Source organism: Diadema antillarum, unplaced genomic scaffold (assembly GCF_040938485.1).
Source record: "Diadema antillarum isolate AM-2024a unplaced genomic scaffold, OU_Dant_1.0 scf00000093, whole genome shotgun sequence".
In the NCBI taxonomy this organism is placed as follows: Eukaryota; Metazoa; Echinodermata; class Echinoidea; order Diadematoida; family Diadematidae; genus Diadema; species Diadema antillarum.
The window spans coordinates 233061-254984 of NW_027270982.1; the positions used below are offsets into that span (position 1 = coordinate 233061).

General features: G+C 41.2%; 1 protein-coding gene across 1 annotated transcript in view; it reads right to left on the bottom strand.

Annotated features, from left to right (window-relative positions):
- Positions 1–4383: 4383 nt before the first annotated feature.
- Positions 4384–21924, bottom strand: part of LOC139718381 (protein FAM135A-like) — a 59271-nt gene continuing 41730 nt past the window's right edge. The window contains exons 6-17 of the mRNA XM_071629851.1: positions 21741–21873; positions 20297–20450; positions 19102–19151; positions 17823–17978; positions 14569–14803; positions 9960–11625; positions 9144–9417; positions 8654–8751; positions 7926–8077; positions 7461–7571; positions 6581–6697; positions 4384–5113 (exon numbers count right to left, since the gene is read on the bottom strand). Coding sequence (XP_071485952.1) covers positions 4908–5113; positions 6581–6697; positions 7461–7571; positions 7926–8077; positions 8654–8751; positions 9144–9417; positions 9960–11625; positions 14569–14803; positions 17823–17978; positions 19102–19151; positions 20297–20450; positions 21741–21873 — 3352 coding nt within the window. The 3' untranslated portion in view covers positions 4384–4907. The remainder of the gene's footprint in view (positions 5114–6580; positions 6698–7460; positions 7572–7925; positions 8078–8653; positions 8752–9143; positions 9418–9959; positions 11626–14568; positions 14804–17822; positions 17979–19101; positions 19152–20296; positions 20451–21740; positions 21874–21924) is intronic.

Here is a 21924-nt window from a genome sequence, read left to right on the forward strand (position 1 = left end):
TCATACACTGTAGCTGAACTCCCCGTTTGCGAAATTTGACTAACTCGCATAATTGTCGGGGAGTCCCGATTCATGAAAAATTAGACTCGCTATCTAAAATATATGGCGTACTATACAGTTGGTATTACCTAATTCCCCTAATCCCTATTGTCTCAACGCCGCCATTCTGCTGGACTGAAGCACACTGCTACACCTTAGTGGGCTTACTAATCTGCAAATGTGACTGTGCATCACAAAATGAACAAAAAGTCGCACACACTGAATTTGTGTGAGGACTGAAAATAGGTGAACTGGGTCAACCTAGCCAATCTTGACTTTTTCATATTTTCTGAAAGAGCAAGTCTTTTTCTACATTATACTAAAATTTGGGATCATAAAACAAATGGGAAAGCGTGTTTTTGGCAGATTATCTCGAACACTTTTTAAAGAATAGTGTGATTAGGTGTGTCCTGAGAGTCCCCTTTTCATTTCTTAAAAAAACCCTGTACACACTCTTCACTTTCAACTCCCAATAACATTAGAAAGGATGATGCTACTGCTTTGAAAGTTGAAATCATGGACAGAATGGGTTAATGGAGCGTGCTAAATTTCAGCTTCATCTGATAATCCCTTCATTGTTGTTACTCTGGTGGTTTACATCCTGTTTTTTGTCCCATTCATCGCACAGCTAGCACAGCTTGGTAAAGATTAAGCACCTGAATAAACCCCATGCTTCAGAGCCTCTTTTCTCATTCCGGAATGTGTGCCTTCTTTCCAATATTATTATTTTTATATTAATAATATTATATGATAATATATAATAATATTATATTAATATTATTTGAGTTATGCATCAATCTCAAACTGTGTTTCATAAACAACTTTGTGATTGATCGCAAGTAACACTCAATCTACTGAAAGTTACGCTTGATTTTTCTTGAATTGAAGCATAAGTGTCTTTATGAAATGGGACTTACGCTCAATGTTAAACTTATGCTCATTTCAAAGAGTTACGTTCAATAAATTGAGTGCAAGATCAATCGCAACTCTTTATGAAACAGGCCCTAGGATGGATTACTGAGAAAACTGATCAAAGAGCTTGACAAGTTGAGCTAATTAGTGTCTGGGCACATGAAAGGTTGAAAAGAGCCTCTTATGTCATGTTCATTTATTGTGACCAAGTCTGAGCTTTTTTCGAGACAAAGTCAGCTTCTTCCGCGCTATAAAATCCTACCCACAGCCTGTGGAAGAAAATCACATTCTCACACATCAACCAAAATATGGGACATCTAGCTCTCTGTGACGAATGGAGAGAAATCAAATTCTAATGTCACTGTCTACAAAGCAAATATATATTTGTAGTACTATGCATACAGTGTCACGGTCAGCAAACCAAGACAGCAATTGTTTTTATGTGGTCATACAAAGGTAGTGTCTGATCGGTCACTTTGGTACGTGTCACGACCCGTTCGCCAAATTACAATCTCCCTTGAGGTAATTTTTCTAGCCACTCTAAAATTCTCCTTCAATAACTTGTAGATTAATTTCCACATATTCCACATCTGTTTCTAATTGCACTAATTACTTTTCGTACAGTTGGCAGCAGAGACAAAAGAATGCCCACCAAGTTTCCCATAGATGCATACTATATGAATGTATCTTCTGTAGGCAGCATGGCTTTTGGCAGGTGCTGATGTTGAATTACCAGTATGCCCACTGCTCCACTACGTACATAACCTTCCCCATCAACCCATGGCTTATTTTCTAGTCATTTCAAACTTCTTGAAGGTCAAATGTGATCCGCTGCTTTTTCCTTAACATCATTCACCCTTCCACTCTATTTTCAGCATCTAAACTTCATAGATAAGACCAGCTTTGACAAATGCTTTTGCTCAGTCCCACACAATCAATATGATGTTTGCTTAACTCAAAGAGGATGCATAGGCTACTGTGCTGGCAGTGCATATTCCTCATCAGAATACTTTTTGGCAATGCTCAATCTTCTGTATAGGTCTCGACTTCACACACTGGATAAACAAAAGGCCTTATCAGCACTAAATTTATGAATCTGCTCTAATCTTTGCATGTCCGCACCATTTCTTTTTGTTGCTCTACAAACCAACCTAGCACACACTATGAGTGAAGCTATACGGGCATAAGGACGTTGCAATGCTGTACAGATAAAAACATGGTGATAGTCTCACTGTGGCGATAAAAGGTGTTTAGTGCTGTTACGTATGTGTAATACTATAAATATATCAGCCATTAGTAATTCATAGTACATAACATCTTTGCAGAATGATGCCTTAAAGTGAAAAAATGAAATGGAGAAATAAATAAATAAACCAGCCTCCCAACATTCTGTCAGCACCACAGGTATTCATGCTTTACATGCTATCAATGGTACTTCCTAGCACTTAGTCTGCGGAGGGTAACGGAGTGGGGCAAATAAACACCCATGACATATTTGACTGTGAGCGCAAATGTTGAAGAGCTACCAGTGATGAGAAGATTTAACACAAGTATGATGGCAGCGGTGCAGAGACGATGATAAATATGCAAGTTGTGGAGCGAAACACGTGAGAGAACATTAAAAAAAATAATAATGATCACACCGATGCTCAAGACTGCAACACCAGACTGACAAAGGCACTATAAACCAACAGGGTGGATCCTCATCCACATTGGACCTTCTACAACATGTAGGCCCAGTGAAAGTATCGTAATACTGTAATAGTAAGCAAATGAGTGCTGACACAAATCCTTACACACAATAATTACATTTCGTGATCAGAATGTAGTTATATAAAAAAATAAATAAATAAAAGCGAAAGTTGGGCCAATGGTCTCCATGCAAATGCCTGAATTAGGGTATGTACCTCTTGCAGTGAATTACCAATAAATTTTAGGAATGGCCAGAAACTCAGAAAAGAAACTACTGTAAAAGTGGATATTTTCACGCGAGTAATTTTTCGCGCTTGGCCCGTTGAGAAGTGTTTCGCGTGTTTTTAATTCCGCGGAATCAAGACACCAAGTGCAGTAACATACGGCAAGCAAAAATATTTGCGTGCTTTTATTTTCGCGCTAGTTTCTGGTTGCACAAAATGGCACGAAAATTTCCACTTTTACAGTATTTCCCTGGTATGTTTTGCAGAGTTTATTTCTTTCCATCATTTCATTTTCCTTTTCTCGGTTGTCTTCTTTATAGTTGCACAGGATGGTGAGAGTTCTTATTATAAAGGCAAATTTCACCCACTGTCAAATCTGCAGACCTCCCACTCTTTCTGACTGAAAAATAGGAATGATTTGACGCAAAAGCAGGAAAGAAAGAGCAGTTCCCATCGGAGTGTGTAGCAAAATTATCCAGAAAGAAATAGGAAACTCCAGTTGAAACAAGAGCTGGGAATGGTCAAAATTCAGATTCTTTCCTTCAAATTCAGAATGGTTTGGAGGTCTGACTTTGTCTTACTCGTCCACATTAGTCAAACATTAGAGCACTTGTGAAATATATGCCGCATGAAGCAAAGGGGAAAAGATATCTCACACCCATGTTCCACCCGACCTCAAGCTTTCCAGTCAATTCATACTCTTTCACCCATGCAACATATTGCACTGTGCGCTTGCATGACCTGAGGTCCGTTTCATGAAGGTCTTACAAGAGACTTTTCACTCATAAGACACACTAGTATGAGGGACTTAATGAAATGGATTTTGTTCCTCTTTGAAAGTCTCTCATAGCTACATATCAGCGACTTTAGCCATTCTGAGACTTACTGTATATGCCATATATTTAGCGAGTCTAAACTTTCGTGAATCGGGAATTCCCGATGATTTTGCGAGTGGTTGAATTCGCGATCATGGAGTACTGCACTGAACGGAGAAATGTATACATATGCGTCTCATTGAATATCGGGATCAGAGTCATTATTTTCACGAGTCTATAATTTTGTGAATAGCATCCAACTCACAAAATTCGTGCAAATAAAAACCTTGCGAAATATTTGGCGTATACAGTACGTAAAGACTGTTTGATGATTTCATGACACGGACCCCTATGTTGTTGCATTTCCATCCATGCATGTTTTGCATAATTCTGCGTAAGATTCTGTCTCTGTCATGGCACCATTAGGCTTTAGTTGGGTGGCCAAGGAGTTTTAATGCTGGGTGTACACTTTTTCAGAACCAGAAGTGAATATTTCCAATTTATCATTCATAACAGATGTACATTAATATTGATTGTCTTTAACGTGGAATGAACATCCCATGTCTTAACCCTTTCTGCCTAAGAGACTTTGGACAGAGTTTAGATGCTATGAGGTTTTTTGATGCCAATTGACACTTGAGGCAGACAAAAGGGAAAATGAACAAGAATATAATTTCAGCAAAAATAAGTTTTGTCTAGCAATAAATAAACGCAAGAGAGAAACAATGTTGAAATGCAGGTCGGTAAGGTAAAGTATGTATTATAAGAATGATGAGTGAAGAGGGTGTCCCATTACAACGAACAATGCTGTAACAAAATTTCAGTTCAACAGAGTAAAAATTCAGGTCCCAAAATCACTATTATGAAAGTCTACAGTACAGTGCAAAAATTCCCTTTGGTTATAACAAAATTTTGCTATAATGAAAGAAAACTGCTGGTTCCCAAAGCTTTGTTATAACAGGAGTTGTCCTCACTTAGTTTGATATTCCTTGTGACATCCTTGGAAGGTTTACAGCAACAGAGGAAAAAAACCCACTCCCTTTAATGTACAGACTGGTCCCAATACCAAAATGTAGTTCCATAATAGTAAGACCTCCACCTCAGAGTCAAGAATATAAATACCCCATAGAGTAATTTCAAAAATTGTGTATTCGTTTTTCACGGTACTTCCACAGTAACATAGGGAGTACCATTTCAGAAAAGGATGTAGAAAGTGTCTGTCTATCTATTTGAAGAAGGTCAGTCCTGCAACCATCATGAACTTCTCGATGAAGAGCTCGGAGTCGAGCACGGCTATGTGGGCGGCGCGACCGATGATGGAGTTTGCCGACGTCTGGAGGGTGTGGTGGACGTCATAGCGTACGACGGAAACGTCCGGGTTGATGACCAGGGGATGTAGGATGTTGTGCAGCATCTCTGTGTAAACGGAACCTGCCACAGGAGAAAAGCGTAAAAGACAAGAGTAATAACCTACCCCCTTGAAATAATAGGAAATTTGATCATATAACTCCCATTCTTCGTAGTCTTCATTGGTTGCCCATAAGAGCTCGTATCAGGTTTAAGATTTTGACCCTTGTATTCAAATGTTTTCATGGAAATGCCCCTGTATATCTCAGTGAACTCATCAAGCCATATCATCCTGGTCGTAATCTGCGCTCAAAATCAAAAAATCTCCTCTCTGAAATAAGTGTCAAATCGAAGACATATGGTGATAGGTCTTTTGGAAAAATGGCACCCTCATTATGGAATAATCTCCCTCTCAGTGTTAGATGCATTACAGATTTTGATAAATTCAAATCTGTGTTAAAAACTCACCTTTTTGACAATTGTTGATTATATGTTTGAATAGAGAAATATGTGATAGATTTTGTTTCATTAATTTTGTACACGCATAGAGACTATCTTATGGTATTATGCGTTTCTAAGAACTGACTATTATTATTATTATTATATGGTCAATCGCATCCAATTTCAAATCATTGAAGGGGAAGAGGTGAGATACACCTGTATCCACTGGTACATTTGTCATATCTTTTCCTTTTTTTTTCTGTATCTACCATATTGCTCTCTCTCTCTCTCTCTATTTTGACCGTTTATCAGCTGAAGTTTCAATAATATAGCATGTTATTATGAGGTTAGGAAATTAGCCCGATGTCAAATTAACTCGCTATTTGTGCTATGGAGATGAAAATAGTGCGCTAATTGACTGGGAAAACTTCCCCTAAAATCTTACTCTAGTTCGTGGAAGAGCAAAGCATGCTAATCTGTGAATTAGGGCATGATTTGGGTTGCATCTTCATCTGTCCAAAATTTTCTTGATCCCATCATACTGGGGAAACCACTTTCGAACCTTGGGCTGCACTGAGCAGAGTAATGATACCAAGTCCGCATGCGTCAATTTCAGGCTAATTTCCCAAGCTGGCTGTTTTCGAGCTTAATGAAGACGCACATTCATAATATCAGGCTATCATCCCAAACCGCAAAATAGCTCCCTAATTAAAACTTCGGTCTGATGAAGACACACTTATTCTCTTCAATAATCTTTCATTGATCATTCTTCAGAGGGTGACAAGCCCCTACAAAAGAGCAGTTTTAAGCTGTAAGAAGAACTGCATTTGAGCGGAACCACTTGACTAGACCGAATGCATCATTGGACTAATGTTTGCTCTTTTGTTACGGAGCTCAACAATCTTGGCCAATTCATCAAACATTTAAGGGCACAAAATGAGTCTGACACGACAAAACACACACACATATGCACACACACAAAAAAATCTCTCTCACTATCTATATCTGTCATTCCCTCTCTCCCTAAAAAAAACCCATGAGAGTCAAATCCTATATATGATATCAACACCCCTACATTTGACCAAGATGATGCCCTGAGGATGAACTCACCATAGAGTGACCGGTCCTTCAGGGCTGCCCGGCAGAGTTCTATTCGTGCCGAGTGGATGGGAACGTATCGGTCCTGAAGTGACCCTACTAAAACCACATGCTTAAAGTTGGTGAGGCCTGCAGAGAAAGATAAATAATACTGTGTAAATCCTAAATAGCTCTTGTAACAGATGTGTACAATATTCTTCGCCAAAATTGCAATTCATTAAATCCATCAAGGTATTTGGTATATTGGCTACAAGTAAACAAACAAAAACAAATTTCCACTAATTAAAACGTTTCAAAGAAGTTGAAATCACACTAGAATAACAGAGATGAAGAATTCATTCCATATCAAACTTTGCCATATACATGCTGTACCTACATGAAAAATATGTTACACAATGACTTTTCTAAAACCATCACGGTAGTTCAACAGGTGAACTTTCTGATGTTGCCTTTCACACAGAAATTGGTAAAAATGTATTTTTCCTCTGGTTTTATGCAAATGGGCATTCATTAATTCATTCAAACATAAAGCACAATGTGTCTGATTGATACCATTTGCTGACTATGATTGCTAGTCACCTGGGGCAAACCACATGGGGTTGGCATCTAAGTTTTGGACATCATCACTTTCCTGAGCTGAAAGGAGATCTATGCTTTGGACATTGTCACTTTTGTGAGCATCTTGCTAATGGGTGTTTAGAGGACATCTTAGTTTTGGACATTGCTACTTTCATGAGCAGTCTCGCAAACAGGTGTTGAGAGGACTTTTAAGTTTCGGACATCATCCTTTTCATGAGCAGTCCCACAAACAGGTGTTTCCGTTGTCATGAGCAGGTGCAGTTTTTCCCGATGTGAGGGAGAAGTGGAAGAGGGAAGAGGGTGTGGTACGCACCAGGGGCCTTGCTGAGTTTGTAGAGGAATGTTTGTCGGAGGTCAGTGTGGTCCCTCAGTGCCAGCTGGAGGAGAGAGTTGGACTTCTTCCACTTCTGCATCAGCCACATGCCTGGAAACAAAACAAATTGAGTATGCATATATGCAAACCTCAAATACGTGCAGCTTGAATTTCCAGGTTCATTTACCCTATCTGCCAAAACATAGAAAATCCTTCAAAAATTCATTAAAGTTCCCAGATCACTAGCAAAAGTTACTAATCTGTTTCCTGTGTCTCTATCAACATTCTCTGTAAGTTTCATGCATATCTGTTTGCAACATTTTAAGTTATTTTGCACACAGACAAACAAACCAACACCGACAAACAAACCAACACCGACAAAAACATAACCCCCTTGGCAGAGGTAACAATGACAATTATACGGCCATATACAACACAGAATTCTACTAGAGAAGGCTGTTTCACCTGTATTCACGATGGTACTGCTGTTGTAGAGCTGACCGAGATGGGGGCCAGACAGGGAGAGAAATGTATGCAGCTTGTCCTGGAATGGCTGTAGCTCCGGCCTGGTCAGGGCTGACCGGATGATGATGTTACCCAGCGAGTGACCGATGAAGCTACCGGAGAAAAAAGAAACTAGACTCTAATCGTTTGCTAGATCATGTGGTTGGATTTATTAAAGTAGCCACCAAGGAAGTATGGGGAAACCTCTTTATAATGAGCTTGCTTACAATGAGGTACCCCTTTTAATAAGGCAAATTCAGCTGTTCTTGATTTTCCATCAGTGTATCTAGCTGGTCTCATTATCTATTGTGTCTGCAACGAGGGATGGATTATAACAAGGTAAAGTCTGCAGTCACAGCAACGAAAGTTTAATGGGGGGATGTTTATGGGCAATCGACGATGGGACCTTTTGTATGGTCTACTCTGACGGACTACGCAATGAGAATAAAGTGCCTTGGATGGGGCCACAACTATTGCTGTCAGGACTTGAACTAGGGACCTCACAATTGAGAGTCCCTTGCCTAATCCACTGAGCCATGATGTCTTCAAACATTCCCACATTCTGAATACATAGAGCTAAAACCACAAATGTAGGCATTCTATACATTTATTCATTTCGTTCATTGGCCTTTGCTTTGGACATGGCAGAGAAAATGTAAAGGCATTAGGCACAGGAGGGGAAAACTTACCTGACTCTGTTGGGTTTGATGCGAAAGACTTCAGTGTAGTACACAATCTCACGGACCAGTCGGTCTGTCATCGTCTCAAAGTTAGCGAATGTGTCGCCCTGGATCGGACCAAAAATATCAGTTTAAGATTTGTAAGAACAACTCCTTTTCTTCTCTTTGCACTGACAAATCTCAAACTTCCTGGGAAAGAAACTCTTTGTTTTCTCCATAATACAATCTATGATGCCCCAACTGCCTAAATCCTCCCACTTTCCACTCCTGACCTCAAACCACGGATTCGATTGGTAAGGACAGCAGAAATGGAAAGATATCTACATTGTGTAATTATTCATTTATTTCATTTCATTTCAATCATTTATTGTCCATATCATAGATATTTGTTTTGTCTGCATTCAGCAACTCTTTCACAGTGACACATATAACCCATTTGACCTTAACCCATAGAAGACTAGTCCCAAGTATAATTGGGTTAAGGTCAAGGGTGACTGACCTGGTTGCTCTCCGACATGAGGAAGTCCAGTTTCTCTCCCGGCAGGCCGAGTTCCAGGTACGTCCTAAGCAGCCGGAGATCGGCCCGGTTACCGTCCAGGCCGTGGACACATATGACCAGGTGGACCTCGATGCCCTGCTCCTCATCCTCAGGGTGAGGGGTCAAAGGTGCGACGCTGAAGTAAGGTACCTGGGACGCCCTCTGTGGCAGGTCGCAGTACATGCGGCCGGGATAGTGCAGCTTCTGCTTGAACACGTTTCTGGCATGCACATAGCTGTTGTTCGTTGACAACAATCGAGAAGATGGAGAGACAGTAGTAAAATGAACACCATTCGGGCAAGATAGGCACTTGATCTCAGAGCTTCTGTAATATTTCTTTCAGGGATGGTATTGTTTTGGTTGAGACGGGGATTAAGATTTGAACTTTTTGTGAGATAATAATAGAAACCACTTATATGAAGTATCCAACAGCATACAATTCTAAGAGGAATCAAACATATTTCATGAAAATCAGTTTTGAAATGGCTGAGATATCCACAAACGAAGCAAAACAAAGTGGTTCTAAAAAAAGGTGGGTCCCACCTTTTATCGGGACCCATCCAAATTCTCCAACATGCTATCTTGTGGGAGACTGCCTCCTTTCCAAAGAAAAACAAAGAATTGGTACGTTGGGAGAAGGCAACTGATCCACACTGAAGACACATGCAATTCCTAAAACCAAACAATACGTGCAGTCTGTGGAGGGAGATACACTTCATACGCTACAATCAGCTAAAATGAAAGTGATCAATAGTGTGTGGGGTTAATGAAGTTTACCTCTGTCCGTCGGTCGGTTTGGGGTTGTCCCCTTCCGTGCCGCCGTCTTGGGAGCCCGAACTGGACGCGCCATTGCTCTGGCCTATGGCATTGACGCTGGAGGATGAGGTACTGGTGGATGACTCCAGGGGCAGGACCGGTTTCACCAGGCATGGCTCGGTGAAGGAGTTTGATGGCGACGCCGAGGAATGAATGAAGGAGAAGCAGCCGGCGCAGTTGCCGACCCCGCCCGAGGGCTTGTGCTCGTGTTTCTTGCTCTTCTGGCCCTTTGGCTTCTTGGACTTGCCGCAGGGCTCGATGTCCGTGATGACCGCGGGGGCTTCCACGCTTTCTCGGCTTGGCTGCCTGACGATGAGTTCGCCCTCTGAAGTGGCGTCCGCGGGCGCATCAGTATGGATCACGTCAATATCCAAAGTCAGTTCCGCGGCTCCCTCCATTGATGAGGTGGGTGCAGGCCAAGAGCCAATGCCCTCCTCTAATCGATCTTTAGTTCTGTCATCGCTATCATCATTACCTTGCTCACCCACACCTCCTATATGCATGTTATTCCTGTTTGAATGCACCCCATTTGTGATTGCATTTGTCAATTGCACATTTCCACTTGCACCTATTGCAGCATTTTCCTCTTCCTCACTGTCAAGCGTCATGCCATTCACCGCTAAGTCATCAAACTCCTCATCCTCCTTCTCTGGCGTTTCAATACCATTTTCCATTTCACCATGGTTACGAGACACACCTTGTTCCTCTTGCTGATGCTGGGAGGAGTCGGCATTCTCGTTCTCCCTCTGCCGCGCTGCTGCATCAGCCTGTTGCAGGTTCGCCTCCGACATGGTCATCTGCTTCTGGAGGTACTTGGAGAGGCTGTTCAGGATCTGGTCCTCGCTGGGATCACCGCTCTGCAGGAAGCTCAGACGGACGCTCCTCCGCTGATCACTGCCGTCCGAGAGCCCCGTGTGGTCCAGAAGACTGATGTCGATGTCGTCAGCCTCGAGCATGGCGATGCTCTCGCTGGTCAGCACGTCCAGTGGGCCATCGGGATTCAGGACAGCATCCAGGAGAGGGTTGCCTTCCTCCTGAACATCGCCCGTAATACTGCTCAAACTTGTTCCATTGCTCTGCTCGCCCAGCTTCCCATTGAGGATGTCCTCGGCAGACATGGCATTCCGTACTGGTCTCACGGAGCATCCGTTTCCCACGGTGTCATAGAGACTGCCCTCAGCCAAGAGATCAAGATCTGCAGCAGCAGATCCCACGCTTGGAGACAGGATTGGCATTGATATGGAGTTGGGGACGGCTCCAGACAGCATGGGAGACGTCGCCTTACCGCCCTCCTTCAAGGAGGATCGCTTCTGCAGACCAGAACAAGTCCCCTCGTTGATCTCATAGCACTTCACATCCCGAGGTATGGCACCTCCGCGCGACGACGGCGAGCCGAGAGTCTTGCGCAAGAACTCAGGCTTTATGTGTCTGATGGATTTCACCATCCCTCTCTTGGCTTTACTCTTCACCGTCGGACTCTTCTCTCCACCTCTGCCATCAGTCACTAAATCTCTGTGAGTCCTTCTCTCCGCAAATGGAGATCTACTCTTGATGCTCTTGAAAGGAGATGAGGGCTTGGTCAGATTCTTGAGGCTCAGCGTAACTTCCTCCAAGTTTAGCCTCCGTCCTGGGGAGAAAAAGTACAAATGATTTGTGTCTGCACTTTTCAAGCTCCCAATACCAATGAAACACATACACAAACAAACTCTCCACTATCTCACATTCCATCATTTAACTGTATTTTACAGATGCTATATTTCATGGAATAATGGCATAATCATGATCACCAGTAGCATTTGAGATTTTCCATGACACTTTGCTGCATTTTGAGACAGTCAAAACAGGTTAGTATTTTGCAGGTTACATTTAACAAATTTGGGCACTTATAGGCTTGCTAAAATAAGCACTAACTTTCACAAGGAACTGCTTCTGTCAACTACAACCTTCCTATAGATGGAACTCCGCAGAAGTGAAATCATTTCTGAGAGAGAAACTGGCATCAAGAAGTCAATTAAAATAATAAAAAACTAGCAATGTCGCTATGGCGACTGGTATGCCTCCGAAATAATGCATTCATTCTCCCAACAGGTGTATAGTACAATGTCTTCACAATGTGTGATGACAGTTTCACATAACTGGCAAACTATTGAAATGACAGGTTTGTCAGAAATGTCTTCAATGTTCACTTTCCTTGAACTAGGTTTGCTATATTTGTCTAAGAGTGCAGGTACATGTATTTGGGGAATTGAGGATTTTTACTTTCAATCGACTTTTGACAAACCCTTTTATAAGTTTATGCATTGAGTAATTTTCAAGGTATAAAGAAAAAACTGTAATTACAGTAAAATATTTTTGCGCTTTAGCCTGGCCTTTGACCCTTAACCTTTGACCTTTGATGTTCTGGCAGGAAATCTCCCAGAGAATCTCCACTAGGCAATATATGTATAAGTTTTAAAAATAATCCTGCAAGCATTGCATATATTAGTATATGAGGAAAATAGTGAAATTTTGAGGGATTGACCTTGACCTTTGACCCCTGACTATTGACCCATGACCCCTGAATTCCCTAGATAATCCCTGCCAGTCAGTACATGCAAATGTACCAAGTTCCATGAAGATACATCGAACCATTTGCGAGAAAAGTTAAATTGTAACAATTTCACCTGACCTTTGACCTTTTGACCTTTGACCTTGTGACATGAAACTCTCTCTGAAGAATCTTTACGCAGTAGTACATGTCTACACTAAGTTTCAAGAAAATACCTTTGTGCATTGCATAGATATGGGGGAAATAGCAACTTTTTAGCATTTGACATTGACCTTTTGACCTTTGACCTCTTTCCAATTTCACTTAAAAACTTTTCAAGTAATTGCCTCATCATACATCATCCTTGGACCAAGTTTGGTGAAAGTTGCTTCTTCCAGTTTTGAGTTATCACGTAAACAGATAAATTTTAGAATTTGACCTTGATCTTTGACCTTTGACCTCTGTCCAATTTCACTCAAAAACTAATCAAGTGATTGTTCCATGATACATCATCCTCGGACAAAGTTTAGTGAAATTTGCTTGATCCAGTCTTGAGTTATCGCATAAACGGATACAATTTCATGATTTGACCTTGACCTTTGGCCTTTAGCCGATTTCACCCAAAATCTGATCAAGTAACTGCCCCATCATACTTTATACCTGGACCAAGTTTGGTAAAATTCCAGTCAATATTACTCCAGTTATCGCGTAAACGAATGCGGACGGACGTACAGACAGACGTATGGACGTACGGACAACCTGAAAACATAATGCCTCCGGCACCACTTCGTGGCGGAGGTATAAAACAAGGCAATCGCCAAATTGTGTCTCGCCCATTCGCGTACAAGGAATTAATAATTTTTATAACTACCAGAAGTTAATTGACCTGCTTATGACCTTTGACCTTGTGGTGACCTTCAACACCCTAAGGGACATTTACCATCCAAGTTTGGTCACAAACGGACAAAGGGATCAAAAGTAATGAGCCATAATTGAAATGCGCCATAAAAACTTAACATTGGGCCCTAAAAATTTGTTGACCCCTTTTTTTGACCTTTGACCTTTTGATGACCTTTAACTCCCCTAGGGACATCTACCATCCAAGTTTGGTCACAAACGGACATAGGGATCAAAAGTTATGAGCCACAATCAAAACGCGCCCTAAAAACATAACATTGGGCCCTAAAAGTTTGTTGACCCCTGTTTGTGACCTTTGACCTTGTGACGACCTTCACCTCCCCAAGGGACATCTTCCATCCAAGTTTGGTCACAAACGGACAAAGGGATCAAAAGTTATTGAGCCATAAACGAAATGCGCCCTAAAAACTTCACATTGGGCCCTAAAAGTTTGTTGACCCCTGTCAGTAACCTTTGACCTTGTGGTTACCTTCAACTTCCCAAGAGACATCTACCATCACCCAAGTTTGATTGCCATTGTAGCAACATGTGTCGAGTTACGTGTGATAAGAGAGTCTTGCAAGTAAACTTTAACGTATGACCTCAAATGACCTTTGACCTTATCCTGTGACCTCCAACGGCACCATAACATGAAGGTACCCCCAGTGCATCTATGACCCAAGTTACGTGGTAATCCAAGTAACTTATGTGAAGTTATTTGTCAAAAGAGAGTCTTGCAGGTAAACTTTAACATAGAAAAGAGAGTCTTGCACATACTCTTTAATATGACCTCAAATGACCTTTGACATCATCACATGACCTCCGACAACACCGTAACATGAAGATACCCCTAGTGCTTCTATCACCCAAGTGTGGCTGCCATTGCTGTAACAGTTGCCAAGTTATGCATGAGTCTTGCAGGTAAACTTTAACATTTGTGACGGATGACGGATGACGGACGGACGACGGACGGACGACGGACGACGGACGGACGACGGACGACGGACGGACGACGGACGGCGGACGGACGCCATTTGGATCCCTTAGTCTCGCCTTCACCTCCGGTGGGCGAGACAAAAACTATTCTGATACAGAAGGAAAATCTGATATTCCTTGGTCCTCAAGGGAAGTGGAGATTTAGTTTACCAGGACTCTTTGTGACCTCTGCCAGATAGCGATCTTCAAACACCACTGGCACTGAGTTGGCATCACCGTCCAGCTCCGAACATTCGATGGCCAGCGGGGGTAGGGTGGAACCATATGCTGACCCACGCAGGGTCTGGACGATGGACGGATAGCCCGAGCAGCTGAGCTCAGAGAAGGCCAGGCAGTCAGACTTGGGGTGATCCAGGGTGAAGAATGACTCAGAGAATCGCTGGACCTGCACCAAAAATAATGGGACGGGACTATGGTGATAAAATGGAATAAAAACAATGACGACAAAGAAACTACAAGACTAAAATATTTTCTCACAGTCTCCATAAATATCTTTCTTCTCAGTGCACTCATCAACACTCATCAACAATCACTCTGGTACTATCCTTTGTGTTCTAAAGCCCACAAGCAAATTGCTTCGGGTTCTCTTTCATTCCCAACGCAATTCATCTCATCAATAACAATGTCACAGGATAACTAGTTTTCTCTTCCCCAGAGCAATCTTCCTCAGTCCATGTACACACACATACCTTACCATGAATGGCTTTACCTGCAATAAGGGAGTTCACGGTTGTGATTTGCGCACGTGCAGAACAAAAGTCAAATCAGAATGTCTTTGTATTTGCCACTGACTTTAAAACGTAAAGAAGTCTCGAGCAACTATGAGAATCTGAACTATGTCAGTACAATGTATGTGTTTCAGACTAAATTAGAACGTACAGGTGTAAGTCATTCATCAACGCTGTTTAGCAAAATCTCTCCATGCATTTTCTCAACATTGATAATACAAGATGACATGCTTCAAGAAGGAATTCTTGATCACAACACATGTCCATGTTATTTCAAAGTCTGTGGTGTAGGGGTCAATTGAGACATGCACTAACCATGAACTCCCTTATTGTCTCATTTGGTTTCCGAGTTCCCTCTCTTGAATTTCCTCTATTACACGCCCTATTCTTTTCTAGTTTCCTACTTCCTAATTTATTCGTGATTCTAGCTTCTCATATTGACTGCAATTTTAGCGTCAAGAAGTTGGAAATTTGTTCTCTTAACTTAAAAAAAAAAAAAATTAATGTATGAAACATGTATTTGCGTAACACATGCACAGTTTCTCTTCTTTAATATGCCTCATTATTTGACATGTTCTTGCAAGAAATTTATAATGAATTTATTTTTTTCTTAATTTTTATTTAGCCAGTGGAAGTTAATTTTCTATGTATTTCTTATCATGGACGAATGAATGTAATAAATGAGTGAAATGAACCATTTATAACAGGTTGACTCTCTCTAACCTTCTAGTTCTAGAATCCAGGTTTCTGTGGTTTAGTGCTGCATGTTCTTTAATCCTGATCTTTTCTGTTCATTTTTGATCTTTTATAGAACAAAACGTAACTTCTACCTCCTTTGAGCCCTATTTCACTCAGGCACCATTGTTCATCATTGTTTCAGAATTATCAAAAGCCTCTAAATCTCTCAATTCAAAACTGATGCTTACTTTGGCAATGCATTTTGGATGATCAAAGTTTCTGTTTCAAATCAGCATTCCCCCCCCCCCCAAAAAAAAAAAAATGTTGTGCATACTTACTGAATTAGAATAGTTCCATCTAATCTTTCTAATATGTCTGAAAACAAAAAAAAATCTGAGTTAATAATTCCATAAGGGCAAGATGATAATTCTGCAGCAAAATTACTCCCGGTGATTGAAGGGTTAAATAAAGTCATTCTGTAGCAGGAAGTCCATTGTCAATCTGCCTTCTACCACGGATTAGTGGCCCACTGGGAGTGCTACAGGGACTGTGGTGGTTTTGCGTCTCCAGCACTAATCCCTGTTTGCGGTTGCCATGGCGACACACAGGAACAAAGGGATGACATGATGGCTGTAGGTAAATCTCTCTCTCATTCTCACCATCCCTCTCACTTTCTAAATGAGAATTAGATGTGTATTTCTCTTTCATGTGTGAATGTTTACACGTGCACGTACAATAGCTTTCGTCCGTTCTAATAGTGTCTCTCTCTCTTCTTTTTCTTTTTTTTTTCTCTTTTGCTCGACAATCATTTAGTTTCACTGTAAATGATGTGCAGCATGAGGGAAAATCGGCCCATCAGACAGTCTCACAACAAATCTGCTCAATGACATGTGTCTGAACTACAGTGCAGGACAAACTAGCATTATAGAAGTGTGGAGACGCTATAGGAAAATCACATTACTTCTCATCTTCTCTTCTAATAATCATGGTCACTGGGAAAGTCAACAGCTACCTTGTCCATTATGTTTTCAACAAAGAGTTTCTCCTTGCACAAATGAGTTCGCTATTAGTTTGCATGGAGAAACAAACTTTTCCCTTTTTTTTGTCATCATATGAAAAAACAGTAAGCCTGCATACATATCATAAGCAGAGTCAACATCTCCATGTAGATGTTGACAACGGTGTTACTTCAATGACATTCCATGCACAAAGAAATGGGGAGCTCTGTGCAAAGGAGAGTTTCACTACAGAGTTCTATGTGCTAACAAGATGTCAAGGTTGTTGAATGATCGACATTTAGGTGGTCTGCAGTCTTTTTCAGTACTTGGCTTACCATTGCAGATATCTCATTTTCTTCTCCATCGTTTTTCAGACTTTCATCGATAATTGCTCTTTCCCAGGGTTAATTCTTCTAGTAGATGTTCACACAATCACATGATATCCCATAAATAGATCATGAAATTCCCAAAGAAATCCAGATAATCATTCTTAACAACCAAAATCTCTGCTTCCAGTCTGAGCAATTCATGCACTGTGGAACCTGTGAGTAATGGCCCCCTGTCAATAAAGGTCAATTAACAAGATATACATACTGCATGTAAACACACACATATACAGTATATTTCCATTACACTACAGAACTAAAGAAGTGGAGAAATTTATATGGCAGGATTGCTATTTTATAGGACAATATCAATACCCAGCATCCAACTTCTTACCAGGTACCTATTCATTTCTACACTTGAGTAAAGAGAGGCATTGTACATTATCATATTAAGTGATTTGCTCATGAACCAAAGTAGTATTATTGCAGGGTTTGAACCCCCAACTCCTCACTCAAAGCACACTACAGAATCCACAGGACCTCATGACAGAATATCTAATCTCCCCATACATCACTTTTCTTCTTTTCTCACTAGTAGGAGAATTGGGGGTGGGGGGAGGAGGGCACGGTTTATAAGAAATCAGGTCAGCTTGGGATGAGGTACAGCTGCTCACCCTTGCTTGGTGGTACTTGTCTCGGAGGTGCGTCCTCACCCTCTCCTGGCCCACGATGACCTCCATGTATTGGGTCCAGACCAGACAGATCTCCCCGGAGAGCTGGGCGAGGGAGGTATTCACCGCCTCCACGATCTCCTCTTCGCTGTTCAGGTTCTGTCCCCATTCAGACCCAGACACATAAAATTTACACATGAACGACAAGGCCCCTTTCAAAACCTTTTGCACTGAAATACAAGTACAACCCAATTCACAGGTTCTTCATTATGAAAAAAAACTGCCATTCATGCATAGGTCACAGAAAAAGAGTTAGCTTACATTGTAACTTAAAAGTTAGCGTCTCAAGATGAATTGCCCATTTTTGACTCATCTCCTTTCCCAAATAAACAAACTTTGCCTGAAGGCCATTCAAAAACACAGTTTTACTCTGAACAAGCCATTGTTTACAAAGCTCCAAACTTGATCCATTGCTGTTGTATGAAATCTATGAGACTAAGAACAGTCACACTGATCTTTTGAGACATGTGAGCTGATATTTCCCAACCGCTTATCTTTAAAAAGCTATGTAATACCAAAGACAACAGGTGAATTTATCTTAAACAACATTTTGCAAAAAATAGCGAAAGAAAAAAAATCAGGAATATACATACTGTTCCACATTTAGCACCTGATTTATCTATGATAAGGTTTTTACTTTCATACTTACCAAAAAATTAGCATATGACAGAACACTTATGATCAAGAAACAGGTATCCAGGCAGCAATAAATATCCCCTGTGTAAAGACTGCACCATTGTCACAGAGGGAGTGCTATTGAATTCTGTCATATTTACATTAAAATATCTTTGATCCCATTAACTGTAAAGGTGGAAATTTTCGGTAGGAGTTTTCCAAACTCAGTTAATAGGTAAAATGAGTTTCACATGGTTTTTATTCCAAATATATTCCCACTCTTATTTTTGTGCTACTTTCATGTTGCGCAACATGTGTGACAATTTCCTCGCCGCAACCATTTCTACTTTTGCAGTAGTTTCAGGTATAAAGTTTGATTGCCTGCATTTACAAACCATTGCAGCATTTAAAATGTGACCACAGGTCATTTCTGACTCTATAATGACCTTTGACCAAATGACCTCTGTCTGAGTGGCAGCGCAACAAATAAAACTGTCTCCCATGGTTACTTCTCCTTTCTTTCTTTTTTAATTTTCATACCTTATTTCCCCATGAAAAACAACAATAAACAAGCTGTATTTGAAAAGAGCACTGAAGTGGAACTTACCCTTATGACCTCACACATGACCTCTAACCTCTCCTTGTCATTGAAGGGCTCTGAAACCAAAAAAAAAGAAGAAAACTTATATCAGTAAACAAAGGCAGAACAACTACTGCTCATGCTATAAGATTTAAACAAAACCTGAAATGCACAGAAGGAAAACCTGATTTCTTATTTTACATCGTTGTCACATCTGAAGAGTGGAGTTTAATGGCCAAAAGATGTCTATCACTATAAAAGCTCTGATGCAAAATGCATTATTACATTAACAAGACAGTTTACTGTTCTTTTTATCATTTCTGTCTTTCAATAATCTGACGAGACGGAAGACACTTTGGTTTGGACAACAGATCTATATCACATTTATAAAATCTACTTTGGTCAACAGGCTGACACCCAAAGTGGCTGAAAGTGGTATGACATGAGTGCAAGGAAAGAAACCACTGGTACGTCTCATTAGATGCCAAAATTTGTTTTATAAGGAACAATGATGGTGGTCCTCGTGAGGGCTGGAGCCATGAAGCTCCCCCCCCCCCCCCCCCCCCCCCCACAAAAAAAAAGAAGAAAAAAAAAGTGACAATTAAATTCCTAAATACTAACCCTAAGAAAAGACACTTTAAAATCTTGGCACGGAAGAAGACTGGATGATAAAGAAAAGTAGGGTAAAGTAAGAAATGTAAAGGTTGGAGAAGATCACGGAGATGAGGAAGAAGATGAGAATGAATAGGATGAGAACTTAAAGAAGAGACAGGGAAACATAAGAAGGTGACAACAGGAAACAAGAAGGTAAGGACAAAGACAGGGGAAAAAAGAAGGCTTTAGGAAAGGCAGAGCAGGAGGAGGAGATTGATTAAAAAGACAACAACTTGAAGGTACTGTAGATGACAGGGAGGAGGGGGAGGTTATAGGAGGGAGAAGGGGAAGGAAGGAAGGGGGAAGAGGAGAAAGGAGGTGAGGGAGAACATGAAAAAAACACTTGGAGGTAGAGGACAGGGACAAGGAGTAAAAGGAAGACTTGTGAGTGGCATAGGAAGAGGAAGAAGAGGAAAAAGAGATGGGAGGAGAACACGTTGGTTAACCCACTGAAGATGAGCTGATTTCACTATAACACATTTCCCATTGACACCTTCCCGAGTAATAGTCTTCAATGGGTTAAGATGAGAAAGACAGGAGCGCAAAAGGTCCTTGATGCCGTACTCACCCATACAGAATTGTTGATTCGGTGGCAGTAGCACGATGAACTCATTGAAGCTGTTACAGAGGCCTGTCCGAAGCCGCAGCAACGTTGTGCAGATGCTGCGGTATATGTGGTAGGCATGTGCAAGTATGCTGGCTGCCACAGTATACTTTTCAACCTGGCATCAGGAGAGAAAAGGCTTGGAAGTGTGTTCCTGCTTCAAAATATGAGTATGGCGCATGCGGTATTTTTTTTTTTTTTTTAGGGGGGGGGGAATTTTGCACGTTGACTGTTCTTTGCAAAATGACCAATTTGCAAAGATATGGCCTAAAGTTTTGGCGTTGAATTGCACTGGGGCTTCTCCATGCAAGTGTTGGAAAGTTGTTGAAATAAAATAAATGTTTGTTGCATCATTAAACAATCATCTTGGGGCTTCTGTATGGTTGGCTTTAATAGTGGGTTTGAAGGGGGACAAGTGAAAAAAGGTGGCTCTAAAACTATTTGCTTGCTTAACCCGTTGAGGACAAGTCCTGAGCATACTCGGGCAGGTGTCTATGGGAAATGCGTATTGTAGCAAAATCAGCCCGTCCTCAACTGGTTAATTCGGGAAAAGATTTGTTTCTCATTGTTCCAAAACCTATCTGACTTTGATTTCCACTTGCCCAGGGCAATCGGGCAAGCACTAATATGTAGCACCTTGCTTATATACAGAGGATACAGTATGATAGGCATACGTTGACTCAATAACTGAAACAAGCTGGTGGGCAAGCAGAAAAAAATTAGGATTTCAGAATCTTGTGAGGAAAGCGTTCATTATACCAGTCCATCTACAGACTACTGGTATAAGACATGAACACGTGGATAAATAACCATGTGGCAATTTTCCCTGGTGATAGCAATGCAAATATTTGTACAAGGATCAGTGTGTGCAGGTACTTGTGGCGTGTGATCCAAAGCCTGCAAACTGAAGGTAGGTTCACACGCTGTTCCTAAACTTTAAGTTTAGGTCGAAAATTAACTCTCGATGATTAGCCTGTAGTTTAGCGCCATGTGGACGCACTCAAAAGTTAGCAATCTTAACGTTTAGTCGATGATTAGAACCACAAGATACTTTAGGGTTTACACTCTATCTGCGAGCCACGGGGGGTCCCCACTCGTAAATTCATTCCGTGTGGACACAATAATCAATGAGCTTGTGAGTTAGCGCGCCCCTCGCTTCTCGTTCGCTTCTGGGTCAACCTCCAGCTATGCTTTTTTTTTGTATGGGCATAAGGTCATAGCGAAGACTCTGCACTTATGGTATAATCATCGAGCAGGATTTGCTCGTAAGTTGTATCTTAAAGTTTAGGTTTGCGTGTGGACCCATGTCATGAATTCACGAGTGGGAGTGGAGTTTATCATTGACAGTTAAGTTTCCGACCTAAACTTCAAGTTTGGCAACTGCGTGTGAACGTAACTTGAGACTCACATTGGCGCTGACAGGTGGGCGTGTCTGGTTTCCGAACAGCACACATTCCAGTGTTGGGATGGGGGCCTGGCGGGCTGGAGAGTTGCTCCCTGAAATTTTGTTTAACCATCCAGCTTTGGGCGCTCTTGGTACACTGCATTAAAAAAATAAAAAATAAAAATAGCATCTTGGATCTTTTCAACAA